General features: G+C 46.7%; 1 protein-coding gene across 3 annotated transcripts in view; it reads right to left on the reverse strand.

The window, feature by feature from the left end:
• Positions 1 to 18,037, reverse strand: part of elgi (E3 ubiquitin-protein ligase NRDP1 elgi) — a 57,405-nt gene that overhangs the window by 38,347 nt on the left and 1,021 nt on the right. For all 3 annotated transcript variants that reach the window (XM_065431486.1, XM_065431482.1, XM_065431475.1), the window contains exons 3-4: positions 12,913 to 13,212; positions 1,028 to 1,138 (exon numbers count right to left, since the gene is read on the reverse strand). In XM_065431486.1, coding sequence (XP_065287558.1) covers positions 1,028 to 1,138; positions 12,913 to 13,212 — 411 coding nt within the window. The remainder of the gene's footprint in view (positions 1 to 1,027; positions 1,139 to 12,912; positions 13,213 to 18,037) is intronic.

Here is an 18,037-nt window from a genome sequence, read left to right on the forward strand (position 1 = left end):
TTTTCCCGTCGGCGGTACGAAGCAAAGCCAGCATCACTTTGAGGTTCACTCTGCACCAGCGAGTGATAGCGTTGCCCATAGTGGGATGACGGCAGCATGAAAAGCGCCAGCAGAGGGGAGCAGCAAATGCTTCGTCTGCCTCTCGCTTCAAAGCGTCTTGGAAACTCAAGATTACACAACCTCCTGTACTGAATGCATGGGCGTGCACTTGATGCAGCACCTTCTTGGCACGGCCACTCTTAGCAGAGACACACCAATGTGCACCCCCCCCTTCCTCCTTTCATGCATGCTTGATCGCGGCACCTCGAGCCTCACTCTCCTCCCCCATTTCTCCTTGCTTGCGTGGGAAGACGGGTCTCAACAAACTACCATCCTTCTTGGCTCACCCTCGCACACTTTCACTTGATAGGATCTTATCACACTTGGACTTTATAGGCAATATGATGCTGCTATGCATCGCCTTGGTGGTCACTCTTGGTCGTGCGGCATGCAATCCGAGAGTTGTGTTCACAAGCAGCAGCTTATAATTCAACCATATGATCATCTGCGTCCACAAAGGTATTCATTTATTGTCTCAGTATTCCTTCATAAAGGCAGTGAAATTATGTTATATATAATCATGTATAAACACACTTCGTTGCACTGAGGTTCAAAGTACGTGGTGTTCTGTGGGCAAGTTACAAAAACTTCATTATACAGATAATTTTGTTATATTGAAATTTGCCATATTGAGGTTTAACGGTATAGTTTTCCATATGTGTTAAGGTTTGTTCAGTGTGAGGGTTACCCATCATCAGCAGCCTTTCCTAGTGAGTCAGGGCTTCGAGATATCCCTACCAGAAAAAGCACTAGACATGAGGTGGTGAAAAATACAGGGTGCTTATGGCGGCTGACCGTACACCATGAAATTTTTTTATTTTGTTTATATTTTGAGATTTGAACTAATTACTTTACATTAATCATGAATGCATAGTGAGCTTCACACATCAAGTCTAGCACAAAGAATTCAAAGAATGCTCTTGTTTACCTTGAGCAAGTTGATCTCTCGCCACTGTTCTCTGATCTCCAGCTGGAACTCATTGAGCCTTTGCTGTTGTGACTGCACCAGTGATCGAAGCTCCTTCACACAGTTGTGATCCTTCGGATAAAGAACAAACCAGTGAAGAGCAGCACAAATTTCACAAAAGTAAATATCAGCAAAACATTTAATCAAGCCATGCTCTTGATTCGCACCAGAACATCATTAGATGTGCTGACATGAGATGCTCAGTACTGAAAAAGGGTACAGTCGCCGACCAATTTTCCAGACTCCAAAAATTCGGACATGCCTGATTATTCGGTCAGCTTCGCAGCACCGCCATTCTCCCCATAGACCATAATGTATAACAACTGTCGAAAGTTCGGACACCTTGCAACCTCTCGTCCGATTTTTCGGACACTCCTTGAGCCAACTCGGTTGAGAGCACCATACACCGACTCTGACCGGTGCATGGTTCGACTTGCTGAACGCCATTTTTGTTTTGAACGGAACTTCTTTGCTGCCCCACGAAGTGGCGCTACTGGAAATCCCCGCTCATCATCATCGTTTCTGCCTGGTTTGATAGAGTGGCTCTGCAGTAGTTCCGGTTTCAGCTTAGTAAGCCATGTCAAGACAATCCAGCAGCTGATTTGTTTCTTAGTGCAAGACGCTGCGAGGGCCGCGTTTTTTTGTTTGTGCGACTGGTGTCGGCACGGTGGTGTTTGCTTTGTGTGCTGTGTCGAGGTTTTGGTAATCCAACGCGGCATACGTAAACATCGCGTCAAGTGTCTAATGGCGCCGACAGTGCCCGCGCATACTTCGCTGGGGAATGCCGGCAAGCGGGTGCCGGAAGGCCTAAGACTTGTCGCCTTCCGATGTGCCCCCTACTGACGCGGGAAATGTTCTGCCGAGACCTGTGCAGTGGTTGCATTGCGATTCCGGACAGCGTCTCATTTGACAGTTTCATAGGTACTGACACTGCTGTATTCATTCGTCAGGTTTCTGCTACACCGCTGGACGATGACTCTGAGTCGGAAGATGACGCACCATGTGCTACACTGCCGTCGCATGCGAAGCGTGTACAAGCAGTGACTGTGCTTTCAGCCGCTAATAGTGACCGTACGACCCCCTCCGAGATTCAGGCTTATCTGATTGCGCGTAACGGAACAGCGTGCAACGGCGCATTCACGATTTCTTCCAAGCCTACTGCCGAGCCCGAATAAGTGCATGGAAATAAAGGATTTCATTTTTTTTTTCTTAATCTGCTTTTTCGGACACCTGTTTATTCGGACATTTTCGCAGTCCCCGTGAGGTCCGAATAAACGGTCGGTGACTGTATACGCAAAATTGTCAAACAGTACTACCGTATTTACTCGAATCTAACACGCACCTTTTTCCCGATAAAACGGGTCCAAAAAATTGCACGCGCATTAGAATTGAGTCCGACCCTAAATCCGCGTTACCATATCGCCATCGGCATTAAAAAAAATGACCGCCTCATACACGCTTCTAGCCTAGCTTCCTCCATGTGCATACCTCCATGTTGTAAGTGTAACCAGGCACTGGTGTAACCTAGTCTACCGCCTGTCTTCCTGTTTTCTGCATTATTTCAATCAGCATGGAAGCGCCGACTGAGAAGACACACCGAATCCACCATGCTGCCGCACTTAAAAGGAAAGTTATAATGTGTGTGGAGACGGACGAAAATTGGGCCGCATCACGGGCGTTCGAAGTTTCCGAAACTTGTGTGCGGGAGTGGCACAAGCAGGAGGATATTTTCGCCGGCAAAGCAACAAGGAAGGGTTTCAGTGGACCGAAGCAGGGCCGCTTCGCCGAAATAGAAAAGTTTCTCACGGAATATGTGCAAGAGCAGCGAGCGGCACAGCGGCCTGTGACGACCGATCTGCTCAAGGTACGGGCGATGCAGTTAGCCCTACAGAAAGGGCGAATGCGGAGCGACTTCAAAGCGAGCAGGTGCTGGCTATCAAATTTTATGGAAAGAAAAGGCTTTTCTCTTCGAAGGCGGACAGGGACATGCCAAAAACTGCCCGAAGAATATGAAGGGAAATTGCACAGTTTTCAGCGGTACGTTTTGAAGTTGCACCATAGAAACGGCTATCACTTCGGACAGATTGGAAATGCTGATCAGATGCCGCTCTACTTTGACATGCCTGCCACCACAACCGTTGAAAAGAAGGGGGCGAAGCAAGTGCGCATTTTGTCTTCCAGTCACAAAAAAAACTAGAGTCACCGCAATGCTTTGTTGCACTGTGGATGGGCACAAGCTGCCCCCGTATCTTATCTTCAGATGGAAGACGTTCCCGAAAGGAATCGTGTTTCCGAGTGGCACGATTGTGCATGCAAATGAAAAAGGTTGGATGACCAAGGCCTTGGACGCTGACTGGATTGATAACGTTTGGCGGATGAGGCCCGGCGACAGTTTGGGTCGGCGTGGGATGCTTGTGTGCAACGCATTCAGGTGCTACCTTGACCACCCATCAAGGACACGCTGCCTGCATGCAACACCGACCTTGTTGTGATACCCGGTGGCATGACATCGCAGCTCCTGCCACTCGATGGTTGTTTTGAAAAGCCAGTGAAAGATTGAATTCGGTCGCTCTACACCAAAATGGCTTGAAAGTGGCTGCCACGAATTCACGCCTGCCAACAAAATGAAGCGTACCTCGCTGCAGGGCTTTGCTGGATGGGTGAAAGATGCATGGTGCATGATCCCATCTTCCATGGTCAACAAGGCCTTTAAAGAGTGCGGGATTTCGAATGCCATGCATGGCTCTGAGGATGAAATGCTTTGGTCTGTTGATACCGATAAGGAGTTGTCTGATAGCGACGATGAGTGATATCTATTGCCCCACGCAACTCGTACCGGTGCAGTGAAAATCTTGGCGGCAAGGTATGCCACTTCCATTTGAGTTTTTATTCATTGCAACTTTAGTGTATTGAGAATAAATCTGTTTTTTCCAAATGAGAGAAAATAGTATTTCTATATGAAAGCACAAGGTGCACGGTATTGTACTCCCCCCTTTTCTTTTTTGGTCATGGAAAACGGGTTCGCGTTACAATCGAGGTTTTCTTTTCTTTTTTTTTATTCACGGGAAACGGGTGTGCGTTAAAATTGAGGGTGCGTTAGAATCGAATAAATATGGTATTTTGAGAATAGAGTTTTAAAAATATTTTATCAGTCTAAATTGATTTAATGATGCTCTTTAGTGTCCCTTCAATTCCCCTTCACTTTTTCACAGAAACCCATTTATTTAAAATTTTGTTTAACAAAGCAAGAATTTTCCAGAAATGGACATCCTGAACCCCCCCTCCCGTTTTTTTTTTTTTTTTTTAGTTTAGAATAAAGCTTCACCGATTACTTTGTGCCGGTGGGATCTAGCAGTGCCACACCAGGAGTAACATGCCTGATCTGTCAGTTTCAAAGTCGAGTGAGGTGTCTGCCACCTGGCATTGTGTCGTAACGACCATGCCTTCTGAGTCGGTAGCCATTTTACTTCTGCGCTGTACTTACTCAGTAGCATTCTGAATCTCACGCTGAAACACCAGCACTGGTACATTAGTGTGATGTCATAAATTTCAAAGTATTTTTTCTTAACTGTGTCGTTCAGGAGCAATAAAAGTTCTTTAAATTTGCTACCATATTTATTCCAATCTAGGCCGATAGTTTTTTTTCAAATAATCATATTCCAAACTCTCGGGTCGGCTAAGATTCGAGGCTTTTAAAAAACGCGCCCGTTTTTCAATGAAACTGCTAAATATGAAGCACAGCTAGCGCCATCTAGAAAAGTCAGTATCGCAGCCGCTACTAGCTGTGCCAGTAGCCAACTGTACACAAGCGAGGTCGCCATTTTGACCTGTGCCGTGTTGGCCGTATCGGTGTGCGGCGTGGTGTTATCGCGATGGCACCAAGCAGGAGATGCCACTACACTGCCGCTTTCAAACGAAAAGTTGTGATAGCCGCAGAGGCATCGTCGAACCTTCAAGCCGGGCAGGGCTTCGGCGTCGACGAGAAAAACATCCGTCGTTGGAGGGGACAACGACAGCAGCTTTTTGCGTTTGCCGCAACGAGGATGGCATTTAGTGGTACAAAGAAAGGCTGTCACCATAAAGTGGAGACAGTTTTGGCCGACTTTGTTTGGACGCAGAGAGCAGCTGCCCTTCCAGTGACAACAGAAGTGCGCCAAGCGAAAGCTAGGGAACTTTCGAGGGAGCAAGGCCTAAGGCCAAAGGATTTCAAAGCCAGCCAGGGCTGGCTTCAGAAATTCATTAAGTGCTTCGGCTTCAGCCTCCGACGTTGCACTTCAATCACCCAAAAGCTGCCAAGCGATTTCGAAGTGATAGCTTTTCAGCGCTACGTGCTGCGAAAGAGAGAAGCGGCAAGCTACAACCTTGGGCAAATCGGCAACGCCAACCAGGCGACTGTGTATTTTGAGGTCTCCTCGATTTGGCTGCACTTTTTGCACTAGTTCAGAAAAGTGTCGTGCCAGTGCAGCACCAGTTCTTGAAGTGTGAGTGTAGCACGACACTAGCGCTTTCGATGCAGCGGTCAAATCGAGTACAAAAGTGCAGAAACCTTGGCAGCAGGTATGTATTCCTGTGCCAAGAAATAAAATGCTCAGTTAGTGCGCCTACAGGGTTGTCTCGTGTCTCCTTCCTTCAGCCGTTGTTTTATTTGGCGCCTTTGTTGTAAGCGTACAGGCCTTCGTCTGCTGTGACTGGGCGGCTGTGGCTTTTCTTTTGTTGGTGTGTGCCGTGAGCGTAAACATGTGCGCAATGGCCTTCTTGGTCCTGTGGAAAGAACTTATATATTAGTACCTGGAAATTAGTTCAACTTCAGCATCATTATTCAGAAAGCATGGCCAAGCATGGTTTCCACACCTTTCTGAATCATATATGGCACAATGTTTCAAACGATGGACCAATGTGGTTTCGCGTAAACTTAACGTCGAGGTAGCAGTGAGCTCGTGAAAATTAATACGAACGACAGTGACCTGTGGAAACATCCCCGCCTTCAGTGCACTTAGCAGCAGCTGAAACTGGAAAGCACCCTTAACAAGATGCTGCGTGCACATCCTGAAGAAAACTGGCATCTGCGCTGCATTACTAATAACAGGCACCGTTGATGCCGTCTACCAACACCCGCATGGCCACAGAGCCGCATGTGTCGTCTGCTATCAAGAGCCTTGCACTACGTGCACAAGAAAAGAACTTGCGGACAGTCTAGTGCCAAAGTGTACATGAACTCATGCAGCACGACGTCAAATTGAGTGCCAAAGTGCAGGTGGCGCTAGCTGCACTGGCAAATCGAGTGCTAGAGTGCTGCACCCCCTGAACTAGTGCAGAAGGTGCAGCCAAATCGAGACCTTTGATATGCCAATGGCGTACACCATGAATGAAAAGGGCGCCAAGGAGATGAAGGTGCGCTCTGCGGGCTACGAGAAGCAGCGCGCAACTGTGATGCTGTGCTGCACAGCTGATGGACATAAACTCCCTCCTTATATGATATTTAAAAGGAAGACACTGCCTGCTTGAGAAACTTTCCCAGAAATGTCATTGTGCGGGCAAATGAGAACGGGTGGATAATGGGTGCGATGGTGGAAGAGTGGGTTAAGATTGTGTGGCGACGGCATCCAGGAGCCCTTTTGACAAAGGACTCGCTCCTTGTCGTCGACTCTTACCGTGGGCACTTGACCGACAATGTGAAGGTTGCGCTCGCCCAAGCGAACACGGACCTCGCTGTCATACCGGGTGGCATGATGGGCCAGTTGCAGCCACTTGATGTCTGCATCAACAAACCTTTCAAGGATCGTCTGTGAAAATATTACACGGACTGGTTGACTGACGAAGACCACATGCTAACGGTAACGGGCCGCATCAAACGTGCATCGCTATCGCAGCTGGCGGGCTGGGTAGCTGCAGCATGGGACGACATCCCAAGTACTTTGATCGTGCGCGCCTTTAAAAAGTGCAGCATACCTGATGCGCTTGACGGTACCGAAGATAGTGCACTGTTTGAAGGTGACAGTGACAAGGAAGACAGCGATGACGTTTAATGAGCTGTGCACGTTCATATTCAATAAATGCTGTTTGCATTTTGTGAATGCTGTCCTCGCTTTTTTGGTTCAGCCTACGTTCAAGGTAATATAATTTTTTTTTTGCTTCGGACTTTAGGGGGTCGGCTTAGAATCGGGGTCGGCCTAGATTCGAGTAAATACGGTCGGTTCACTTTGTGGCTTCTTTAGTATACAATGCAGCCCATCTTTAATAAAATTAACTAGGTCCAAGCAGACACCCATCAAAATATATGATGTAAGAGTCAGCTGATGCAGGAACTACAAGGCAGCATCAACCTCTGTCTTTCATTGTTTCAATTTTTCAGGCTTACCAAGCCTCCTCTCACATTAAAATGAGCTTTTGTGGCATTCACTAACACAAGTGGACTTTTAAAGTGAATCTTCCTTTGCCTCTTCTTTCAATGTTTGCGCTGCTACTGCTGTTTCCTTGCACGGCACATGGGTGGTGGTGCCTGTATATAAGTCCTGGCATGTGCACAATGCCCTCTAGAGTTCCCTGGGTGTCGCCACATCAGCTTCTTGACAGCTGTAATTACAGTCGAACCCAACTACATAGAATTATTCTGTATATCGAACAATTTCTGAGCATGGTATAGTTACGAGTATATATAGCAAAAATTACGCTTGCATCGAACAAAAATAGCAGCGACTCCTGATATATCGAACAACAAGCGGCGCAAGAGTGCCCACAGAAGTTGGCTTTCCCTCACGGCAGCGTGGCTCCACCCAACCGCTCTCCCTACCGTGACTGCGCTGCGTTGGGTGAGCCGTTGACACCCCCCCTTGCAAAAAATTATCCTGAACCACCCGCAGCACTTGCACAGACAGCCAATCAGAGGCTCTTGGGCTATCGTCGTGCAAGATGGCGCAAGTGCGAGTTGTCTCGCAGCTTTTTTGGTTCATTGTGCTTGCACCTTGTGGGCCTTCTCAAGCAGTGTTGCCGTGATGAAGCGGCACAATTCGATTTTTGCCGTGTAGCTTGAACTGATAAATCAGGTCGAACATGGTAGAAGTCGCATGACCCTGCTACATGCAAGATTCCAAGGAGCACTCTCGGCAGGATCTTGAAGAATAAGGGGGAGATTAGGGCTAACCACACAAACTCGGGACTCGGTGCACATGGCGCCCAACATGTACGCACGGCCGTGTGCAAGTGGTTAATCCGAAATTGCTTCATACGTGCCACGTGCCCGCGTGCCCGGTGATGACTGTAAATTCTGATGAATGCGACGAAGCCGTTGCTGGTGTTGCGGAAGTTTGGAGCGAGCTGTTGGAATTTCTGGAAGCCGTCGACGAGTCAACGGTCGATGAGTTTGTGAGTACAGATGATGGTGTGGCGACCACGGGAGATCCCGTAAACAAAGACTACATTGCCGACATCGTACTGAGCACAAGTGAAAGTGGGCACAATTAGGAAAGTAACGATGGTCCTTTGCCCACATCCTCCGAGGTGATTGGTGCACTCGCACTAGTCCGGTGCATCTGTGCGAAGTGGAAGCTTCTGGCCTCAGCTGCTTCGACCCCTTAGACAATGTGGAGAAGTTGCAGCGGAGAGCAGACAATGTGGAGAGCAATGTGGAGACAATGTGGAGAGCAGCGAAATTGCCCAAGCAGAAGTAAATACAGCACTACTTCATGCAAAACTAAGCTAGTTTCATCAATAAAGTGATTTTATAAATGGTATGTGCTTTTATGACGTCCCATTCTTTAGCAGGCTTATATCAAATCATGCCCTATATTGAACTGACAGGTGTTTTCTTGCAAGTTCGGTATAGCCGGGCTAGACTGTATTCATGACCCCCCTGAAAAGCATTGCAGAAACTGCAGCACTTCCCCTTCCCCTCTGACTGCCCTGGGGGATGCTAAAATGCCTTCTGAAGCTCCCTGAGGGATGCAACAATGCCCTTTGAACCAGGCGTAGCCAGGACTTTTTTTTTTTTTTCAGAGGAGGGGGTGGAGGGCTAAGGTTCAACTATTCCCTGTTAAGTGTCCCCATGCTTGGTGCATAATAATACAACTACTGTATTACTTTGAACAAGCCTTTGGTCTACCTGAAGGCATGTACCATCCTGTACTTGTCTAAAGGCGCATTCACAGTGGCGGGAAAACGCGCAACGCAGAATGTTTTCTGCGCGCCGCTTCCCGCACAAACCGGTTTTTCTCCCACAGACAGGCTGCTGTGTTGTCCTGCAGAGCGATGGGTCTGGTAGCTATTTTTCCCACGCCGCTGACGAGAACAGCCAATGGGGGCCGACCGTGAACCGTGGCGTCGGTCCCAGTTCAGTGACCCCGTTGGCGGAGGCTGCGCACGTGCTGCGGGACACTTGGCGGTTGCTTTGCCAGCATGAACATGCAACTTGAGGCGACGGTGCAGAAGCAGCGAACAAGCAAGTATGAGTACGTTTACCGTAGCCAACAGCTCATCGTTCGAACCAGCCATCCTCGTGACAAAAAATTGGAGGACGCTTAAGCTTCGCCTTCAAGAGTGGAACGCGACAGCGTTCCCGTCGACCCGCCAAGGGGTGTGAGACAATGGGCTACAGGGCAGCCATCACTTACGAGGCGCCCCGCATCGGACGCGGTGAGCGTCGAGCCATATGGTCGAGCAACGCGGCGTTCGGCGCAGCAACGAAACGTGCGCCTGAGCAAGCGGAACGAACCAAAGAACTCGGTATCTCGGAGGGGGAAATGATGCACACCAGCCAAATGTCGTGATCGGCACGGGCAGAGAGATAGACAGATAGTGATCTAAAGAAAGGAAGGACGCTTGATTCTACAGAGGGAGCAAGGCGAAGCGTTGTCAGGGGAGAGAGAGAGTCCGGGCAACGACCCCCCTCGCACCGGTCCTTCCACAGCTCCAATGCGCGCGTGGCGCGCCATCTGTCGAGGCAGCGCCCTACATGGAGAGGAGGGGGTCTTCTGTGTTTGCCGCAAGATGGCTCTGCGTGTGCGGAAAGCGCAGAAGAAATGCAGCGGAAACGCACTTCGCTACTCGTGTAATTGCGACTTCTGTAAGTTACATGTTCATAATTACCTATATACACTGCAGTATAACTTTCCACGGCTCGTTTCGAAGGCAACACCGCATTCACTAGAGGCGCGTTTGTACCGCTTGGAAACATCAAACTCGTGGCTGAGTGGTAGCGTCTCCGTCTCACACTCCGGAGACCCTGGTTCGATTCCCACCCAGCCCATCTTGGAAGTTGCTTTTTATTTATGAAGTGCCTGCCGTTATTTATCACTCACGGTCAACGCCGCGGACGCCGACACCCGCCGCCGACGACACCGGCTTTTCTGCGACACGAGCTCCTTAACGCTATCGCGTTAAAAGGGCGACAGGAGGAGAGCTAGCAGACGATCAAGACGATGACGCGAGAAAAGAGCACGCTTTCCAGTCTTCTCTGGTGTCACGTGACTATCCCCTTCTCTCTGCTCATTAGGGTCCTCCCTCAACGCCTCCTCTCTCTACATTCCAAGACAACCGCAGTGAGAAAACGCACGCAGTGTGAGCGTCATTCGGAGGAGCTGCGACGCAGCGTTGACGTTGACGCTGTGCCGCTGCGGGAAGTCTCTCGCTAGTGTGAGCACGCCTTAAGGCAGGCGTCCAAAGGATATTTGCCTTTGTACATAGGCGATGTGCCAGACATAAAAGGGAGCATGGCACTGGCCAGAAAATTTTTAGGAGGGGGGAGGGGGCTGAAGCCCGATAGCCCCCCCTGGCTATGCCACTGCTCTGGACGCCATAATTAGGTGTGACCCTCGCAAAAGCATTGTAGAAGCTGCCACACTACAGCAAACACAGTACAAGGAGGAAGTAGGGAGTAAAGAGAGAGGAGGCAGGGAATGGGTACAATTAGTGATAAACCTTACCTCTCTCTGACTGTGGCAGTTCACCTAACATGACACGGGTGTAATCAGAAAGCATTGTTCATTTCAGCTCTCTTCAGTAAAGAATTAGTGAATGAATGACATGTCTCTGTGTTCTGTGTACTATGTGGACAAACACAAGTGGTGCAGGCAAGGTAACATTTAGCATCACATCACGACTGTTGTATGCCGTCAACGACGAATTGAATTGAATTCTGGGGTTTTACATGCCGAAACCATGATCTGATTATGAGGCACGCCATAGTGGGGACTCTGGATTAATTCTGACCACCAGGGGATCACTAATGTGCGCCCAATGCACAGAACATGGCATTTTTGCATTTCGCCTAATCAAAATATGGCTGCCATGGCCAGGATTTGATCCAGTGACCTTGTTCTTAGCATACCAACACCAGAGCCACTAAGCCACCACGGTGAGTCAGCCATCAACATCACTGCCAAATACCATCGATCAACACAAATAGCACAGATAGCTTAGCTTACACCAATTCCCACAGAGCAAGGGATCTGCATTTTTTTTTAGATTTCTTTTCATATTAGTTAGGTTGGTAATTCGAGCGAGTTACTTATTCCTGGTGAACTTGTTTTAGTGCCAACAGACAGACACATGGTAGAGGGGACAGGATACACAAAGCGCTTTGTGTGTGCAGCCCCTTTCTCATGTGTTCATGCCTGCAAGCAATAAAACAAAATCCCCTTTTAAGGTTACATTGTTAAATCCATTAATTTATTACAACCCATTTTTTTATAATACCAGGCATTATTCGAAATTTCATCCAGGCAGTGCTCTATGGCAATAATTCTTTAAAAGGGCTTAGTAACAGCAGAGACAGAAGCAAATAAAATGTTGCAAGGCAATGGTGCAAGGAGGCTCGCTACCCTTCCCACAGCAGAGGCTCTCTCCCCCATTGCTTGGATCAGTAGCGGCATTCCTCATAGTTTGAGAAGGCCTGTAGGCCTCTGGTTGAATCTTCAGCTGTGTTTCTTTACAAGCGCTTTGGTGATGATCATGGAAATGTGCGCTGCCCCATTATCATCAAAGCAAGTCATTATTGTGCACAATGTTAGGGTGATCTTGGTCTTCCAACATGATTGTAAACAAACGAAATGGTGTCCTAGCGTTGGCATGCTGTGATGATGCACTTGTTCACACGATGGCTGACAGTGGCAACTAGTACTAGGCACGGAAGTTTTGATCTCAGTGCAACCTCTACCGTATGTGCCAATGCTCTTTATCCTATAATTATCTGCTATGTTTCTTGCAGGATTCTGTTCGTCAATAGGTATAAATAAGATATTACCTACCAGGACTGCTCTGGGAACATGCGAAGCAATTTTTACTGCTGAAACATAAAACCTCGGCTAAAATTCATGTTTTAGCAATGTTTTTGCTACAAGTACGACTTTGGTAAATTGAGCTTCGACTGCATTGATTTGTCATACACCCTATCACAAAACACACCAAACCCCCTTCCCCATATGAGTTCCTCAGAAACCAAACTTCATAGTTCAATGTCCATTTTGGGAAAATTGAAACCTGATGCAGCTAATATCATGGATTAATGGCACTGCCTTGCTCAGTGATGCAAGTTCCTTGCAAGTTACAGGTACGAAAAAAAAAAAAAAATGCTATTCAAAAATTTTCTCACATATGTCAGCATATGCTCAACTTCACTGATGCGAAGTTATTTCGGGAAAAGCAAGAGACTTCTGCTTTGGGGTATGAAATTACGAGAAGTGATTGTTATAGTGTTTCATAAACGTTTTGTTAGACGTCCAAAGGTGAGGGAAAAAGCTCCAGCCAGGCAAGGCTCTCTCACTGCAATTACATTTCAGTTTTAAACCAAACTCTGAATGACGGTATTACATTCTAACAATTCTCAACGAGTCTACAAGTGCAGGCCAACACACCTTCAGTTCATCTTTTGGAATGACAAGGCCACAGCCCTGCTCGCATGGCACTGGCCGCCGGGGATTGTGCTCACAAGTCTCTCGGTGTGATGTCAGGCAGTCAAGCTTGACAATGGCACTACAGCCAAACTGGGCATTGTCGCACGACATCTGCAACCTGGACAGCAAGTTTCGCAGAATGCGCGGCACGGGCTTAAGCTGTGCTGCAGTGATGGACTGCCGGTCAACAGGACATGTCTGCTGGCGCGACAACCATTGGCAGATGCAGCCCTGGCAGAAGGCATGCTCACACTGCGGTGCCTGCAGAGAGTACACATCTTTAGCACAGGTCTGAAGTTGATGGCAATAAAAGTGTGCAGCAAGAAACACATATTTAAGCTCCCAAATCTCTGAATAGAAAATGAACAGTACCGTGACCATCTCATGCAATTAAGAACTGCATAATACTGTCTAAATACTACTAGAACCCCATGTTGCACACCATTGTTTTGCATAAGTCCAAATATTGGGAGGGGGGCGGAGTAGAATGGAACCACTAACAAGGAATAAAATCTATGGTAGAGTCACCAGTAGTGTTTATTGTAAGACAATGGTTGCATGGCTGTTTTGCTGCAATTCTTCTACATAGGGTTGTTGCTGTACAAACTACTGATTAGTAACCTAAAACATCCAGACAGACATTCAGAGGCAAGAACCATTGTTGTATGGAAATTACTATGTTTATACCAAAACTTTGGCCACATTTTAATGAAAAGCAAGGCGATCAACCAAGGTTATTCATTTGTCAAAATTACCATACCTGCTACTGCCAGATCCATGGCCCAACTTTTGCTCCATACATTCATTTCTTTCTACTGCTGCATGAAATGCATTACAATATCTCCGCAATCTGACAGTGTTATGAACAAATAGATTAGTCACTTGTTCTAGTTGAGGACTTAATTGGGCAAAATTATTGCTCCCCACTTTTAACCATAGAGGGAGTTGATCAACTGGGTTGTGGGCTTCACAGCAAGGATATCATGTTTCCAACACAACTGAGGTGGTTGGGAATGCTCTTGTTTGCTGTAGGCATTAAGGTAAATTTTTCAGCACTGCAGGGGCAGCCTACTTCAGTTATGTTGCCTGCAGCTGCCACCACAAACATCGGTACTGTACAAGTCTCCTGTTCCCTGAACAAGCAGGACAGATAAGCCAACATTGCACCGCAGTTCGCTGTAAGCATAAACTTTATACATGCCAATACCAAATCCCTCACTGTGACCAAAGGCAAAGACGAAGCTCCAGTTTGAGTACACCCTATAGCGGTAATTAGGCACAAGTGCACTATTCGTTAATCATTACAGACAACAAAATGGTACCTAAGCCCATGTCAACTCATTGCTAGTGCAACCCTCTTTCTTGTAATAATGTTAACGTTGCTCTGCATAAACACATCTTCCTTTTAGCTGGCCTTGGTCCTCCTGCCCATATGAACAACAAAACAGTGACATAATGCGAATTATCAACAAGCACGAGATCCGAGCCCGAGTCTGGGCCTCTGTCATGGCTAGCAGACTAAATAGCGCAGTTACTAAATGCATATATGCAAAGTAGCTGAGGTGGTGTTAAACCTAATGCTGCTGTCAGACTAATTTAGCATCATTTTGTGTATGCACAATTTGCCTGAGCAGAACTTTGGTGTTATGGTGTTATATGGTGAAACAAGGCGTAATTCTAAATTTATAGCAACTGTGACTGAAAGAAAAATACACTCGCTAATGGAAAAAACAAGTGTATTTTCTCCTTTTCTTCTCCCATTGGTGATGGTACACTTTTCGTCAACCCTGTCCTTCCCTTGTCAGACAAGCTTCAAACCCTTGTTTATATAACAATCACGAGCAATAATCACTAAAGATAGCTTACGATGTAAATAATTAGGTTTGCTTTAATATAGTGGACATTTTTATCATTTTAAGTAAAAACCAGCAGAGTGAATGAAATCCCCATTGATTGCAACAAGGAATACTGCCACTCTCTCTTCTAGGTGGGTGTTGCTGACTGCCATGTGCATCTGTGGCAGCATGTATAATGAACACCCTTTGTAGAAACCTTAAAGGGCCCCTGAAACGGTTCGGACAAATTTTGTAGGTGCGTAGGGTACAGCTTAAGTAGAACATTCGCACCACAATTTAAGTGAAGCGTTACGTATTAATGGCGCTGCAAGCGATTAGAAGTTACCCTCCTCCCTAGCTATGCTTTTCCTCCTCAACTCGCTCGCCGAGCAAGCGGCGCTAAGCTCCGCCTTCACTGGTTCAGCGTCACGATGCGACGTCACATCGCTCACTTCCGGTTGTTTAGGAGCACGCCCCCTCCCGCGCGAGACCTCTCCGCTAGCCGCTTGGCCGTCGACCGAGAGCTATCGAAGCAGCGTGCGTTGCGAGCATTCTGTCGTAGCGCCGAACGTGTCCGGTACTCCGCTAAAAACAGGCAAGCTGGTCATTTCGGCAAATGACTGGAGGCATAAACTCAAGCTGATGAAGGAACTTTAGCGTAGACGTACGTGAGCAGCCTAATCGGTCTGCACGGTCCAGACACTTGCTGGCGCAGCGCTTAACCAGTCAAACAAAGCGCTAATATTGCTCTAAGCAAGTGTAAAACATTTTAAACATTTATAAATCAACGTGTTGATGATTACACTCCTGCGAAAAATACACACCAGCAGCAAAGAATACACTTCGTTGCTGCTACTGTGTATGGTTGAGCTCTGTGCCACCAGGTGGCTGCACCGTGCAGACCGTTCACATTTGCCCTTCTGCTCATCTCGTGACTCATCCCGGCACAGTCAAGCGGCCAGACCCTGTCCCCCTGCGCTTGCGTTTGCCCTAATACTGGACTCGCGGTTTGCAGGTCGCTAGGTTTGCAGTCCACAAGGCAACAAAGTCGAATCATAGTGCTCGCGAAAAGACTGAGACCGACTCTGACCGCGGAGCTCTCGTCAAAATGGAGTACGTTGTAACACAAGCAGACGACACTTGCTGTGTGCCGGAAGTGCTGAAGTGTACTAAAAAACTATTCTTGTGTATTCTCTTTAAGTTATTTTCTTTTTACAAAAACAAAGTAACTAACATTCCAACTATTACGAGCATCATTTGTTCACCATAAAGTTGGAAAAATTATCGACCACGCGCCCTGGTCAGCCAATCAGATAGCTCGCCCATGTGACGTAATATGGGTTATTTGCATCATATGGGTAGGGGCGGCTTAAAATTCCGCCAAGCAGTGCGCTGCGATCGGCAGCGATGGGTATTTTTAAAACCTTATAATAAATTACACGCTTTACGCAGAGCACTTAGATGCATCAATTAATGATCAGAAGAACCTACTCTAACGACTCAGTACGTTTGTAGAAAATCGCCAAAATCGTTTCAGGGTCCCTTTAAGCATGAAGCAGTAAGCAATGATGATGCACTGCCACCAAAAGAATGTTGCATTTTAAAGCTATGCTTAGAGAATGTGCTCCAACTTTTGTAACTCATTCAGATAAAGCAGCAGCAGGCAGTAATTGAATCAAAGCTAAGTAAAGGTACCAATGCACAGCCAATGGCAGGTAAAATGACACTTTGAACAAAAAGTGCTGTACCAAAGAGATGGGTGTACATTTAAGAAAATTGATGCTAACGAAATGCAGTCAACAGCTCTTCATTCACAGTTTTTCTCCTTCCATCCCCACTATCCACCATGAATAATCACAGCCTCCCAGTGTTCAAACCTGCATGTTTCTTGGGAGTCATTCTAGATTCATGTTTGAAATACAATCACACAAAGGACGCACAAGGGAAGCCTCAGGCTGAAGCCAATGTTTCGAGAACGGGACTTCTTTTTCATCAGGGCAAGTACCCTTGTCAAAACGTTTGGCTCTAGCCTGAGGACCTGAGGCTTCACCTTTTTCACCCACTGTTCACCACTTCAAACGAGCCCTTTATCACACCTGGATTGCAATCACATTTTGCATATAAAGGAGAGAATCACTCGCGGACATCAAGACACAGAGTATGTCCACATATTCAATTTATCGACCAAGCCATGCCTGTTATAACATTCAGTCCACTTTGCACGAATCATTGGTTGAACCCCAAACAAGAATTTGTTCAAATAGAGCCTTTAAATTATTGTCCACAAATAATTAAATCAGACTAGATTTGCTGCCACCAATTTTCTCTTACTCACTTTTACGAATAAAAATTTACATAAAGTTACACTACTGCATAATCATGACCTAATATGGCAAGACTATTTGACCACAAAACCGAGAATACAGCAGTGAGAAACATACAGGCTTGCGGCTCTCTCTGTTCGCACGAACATCCAATTTGGTGTTCTAAGGTTCAGATTTGCATAGGGACAGATTTGTAGAGCAGACCTCCAAGAACAAAGTGAACTATAGTGTTCCCTTGGTTATTACAGTGTTTCTGTTTACTCAGAAATGTTCTAAGGTGTGTTGTGAAACACTTGGTGTCCTTCAAAATGTTCCTTCATACAGCTATGTTTTTGTTTGTGCAGTCCTGCATCCTTACATCGGGCATACATAAGAGTTTATTATCGGTACGATAAATTTGGAACAGGTGTACACAATAGGCATTAATGAGAATGCATGTCTCTCTAGATTTAGTGGAATATAAGAATTGTGTTCTATATGGTACTGTGGCACACCACTAGGGCATCAAGACAAATATGGCAGCCTCTATTGGGAAAGTTGGTTGAAGCATGGGCAGTGATCAACTTACTGCATTTTGAGGGACACAATGCTAAAGAGGTTCATGCCACGCTGGTGGCCATTTACTGTGATTATGGCGGAGACCTTGACATCATGTTTTTTTTTTATTTTCGCTAATTAATTCATGCACCTGCGATCGTTCTTCAAAGCTTGCTTGTTACTTTATTCTTGTGCGGTTTGGGGTACCTGTCACATTGAACTGGCGACCAGTTATCACAGGTCGCCAGTTCTGGTTGTCTCCTACCTTGGCTGCCAAAAGGCTGCTCGTAGTACTCAATAAAAAAATAAAAAATAATAATAACGTGCCTGCAGCTGAACGCTCAGTTTTACAAACATATGCCATATATATACAGTGTCAAAGCAATAGCT

Source organism: Dermacentor albipictus, chromosome 1 (assembly GCF_038994185.2).
Source record: "Dermacentor albipictus isolate Rhodes 1998 colony chromosome 1, USDA_Dalb.pri_finalv2, whole genome shotgun sequence".
Taxonomy (NCBI): Eukaryota; Metazoa; Arthropoda; class Arachnida; order Ixodida; family Ixodidae; genus Dermacentor; species Dermacentor albipictus.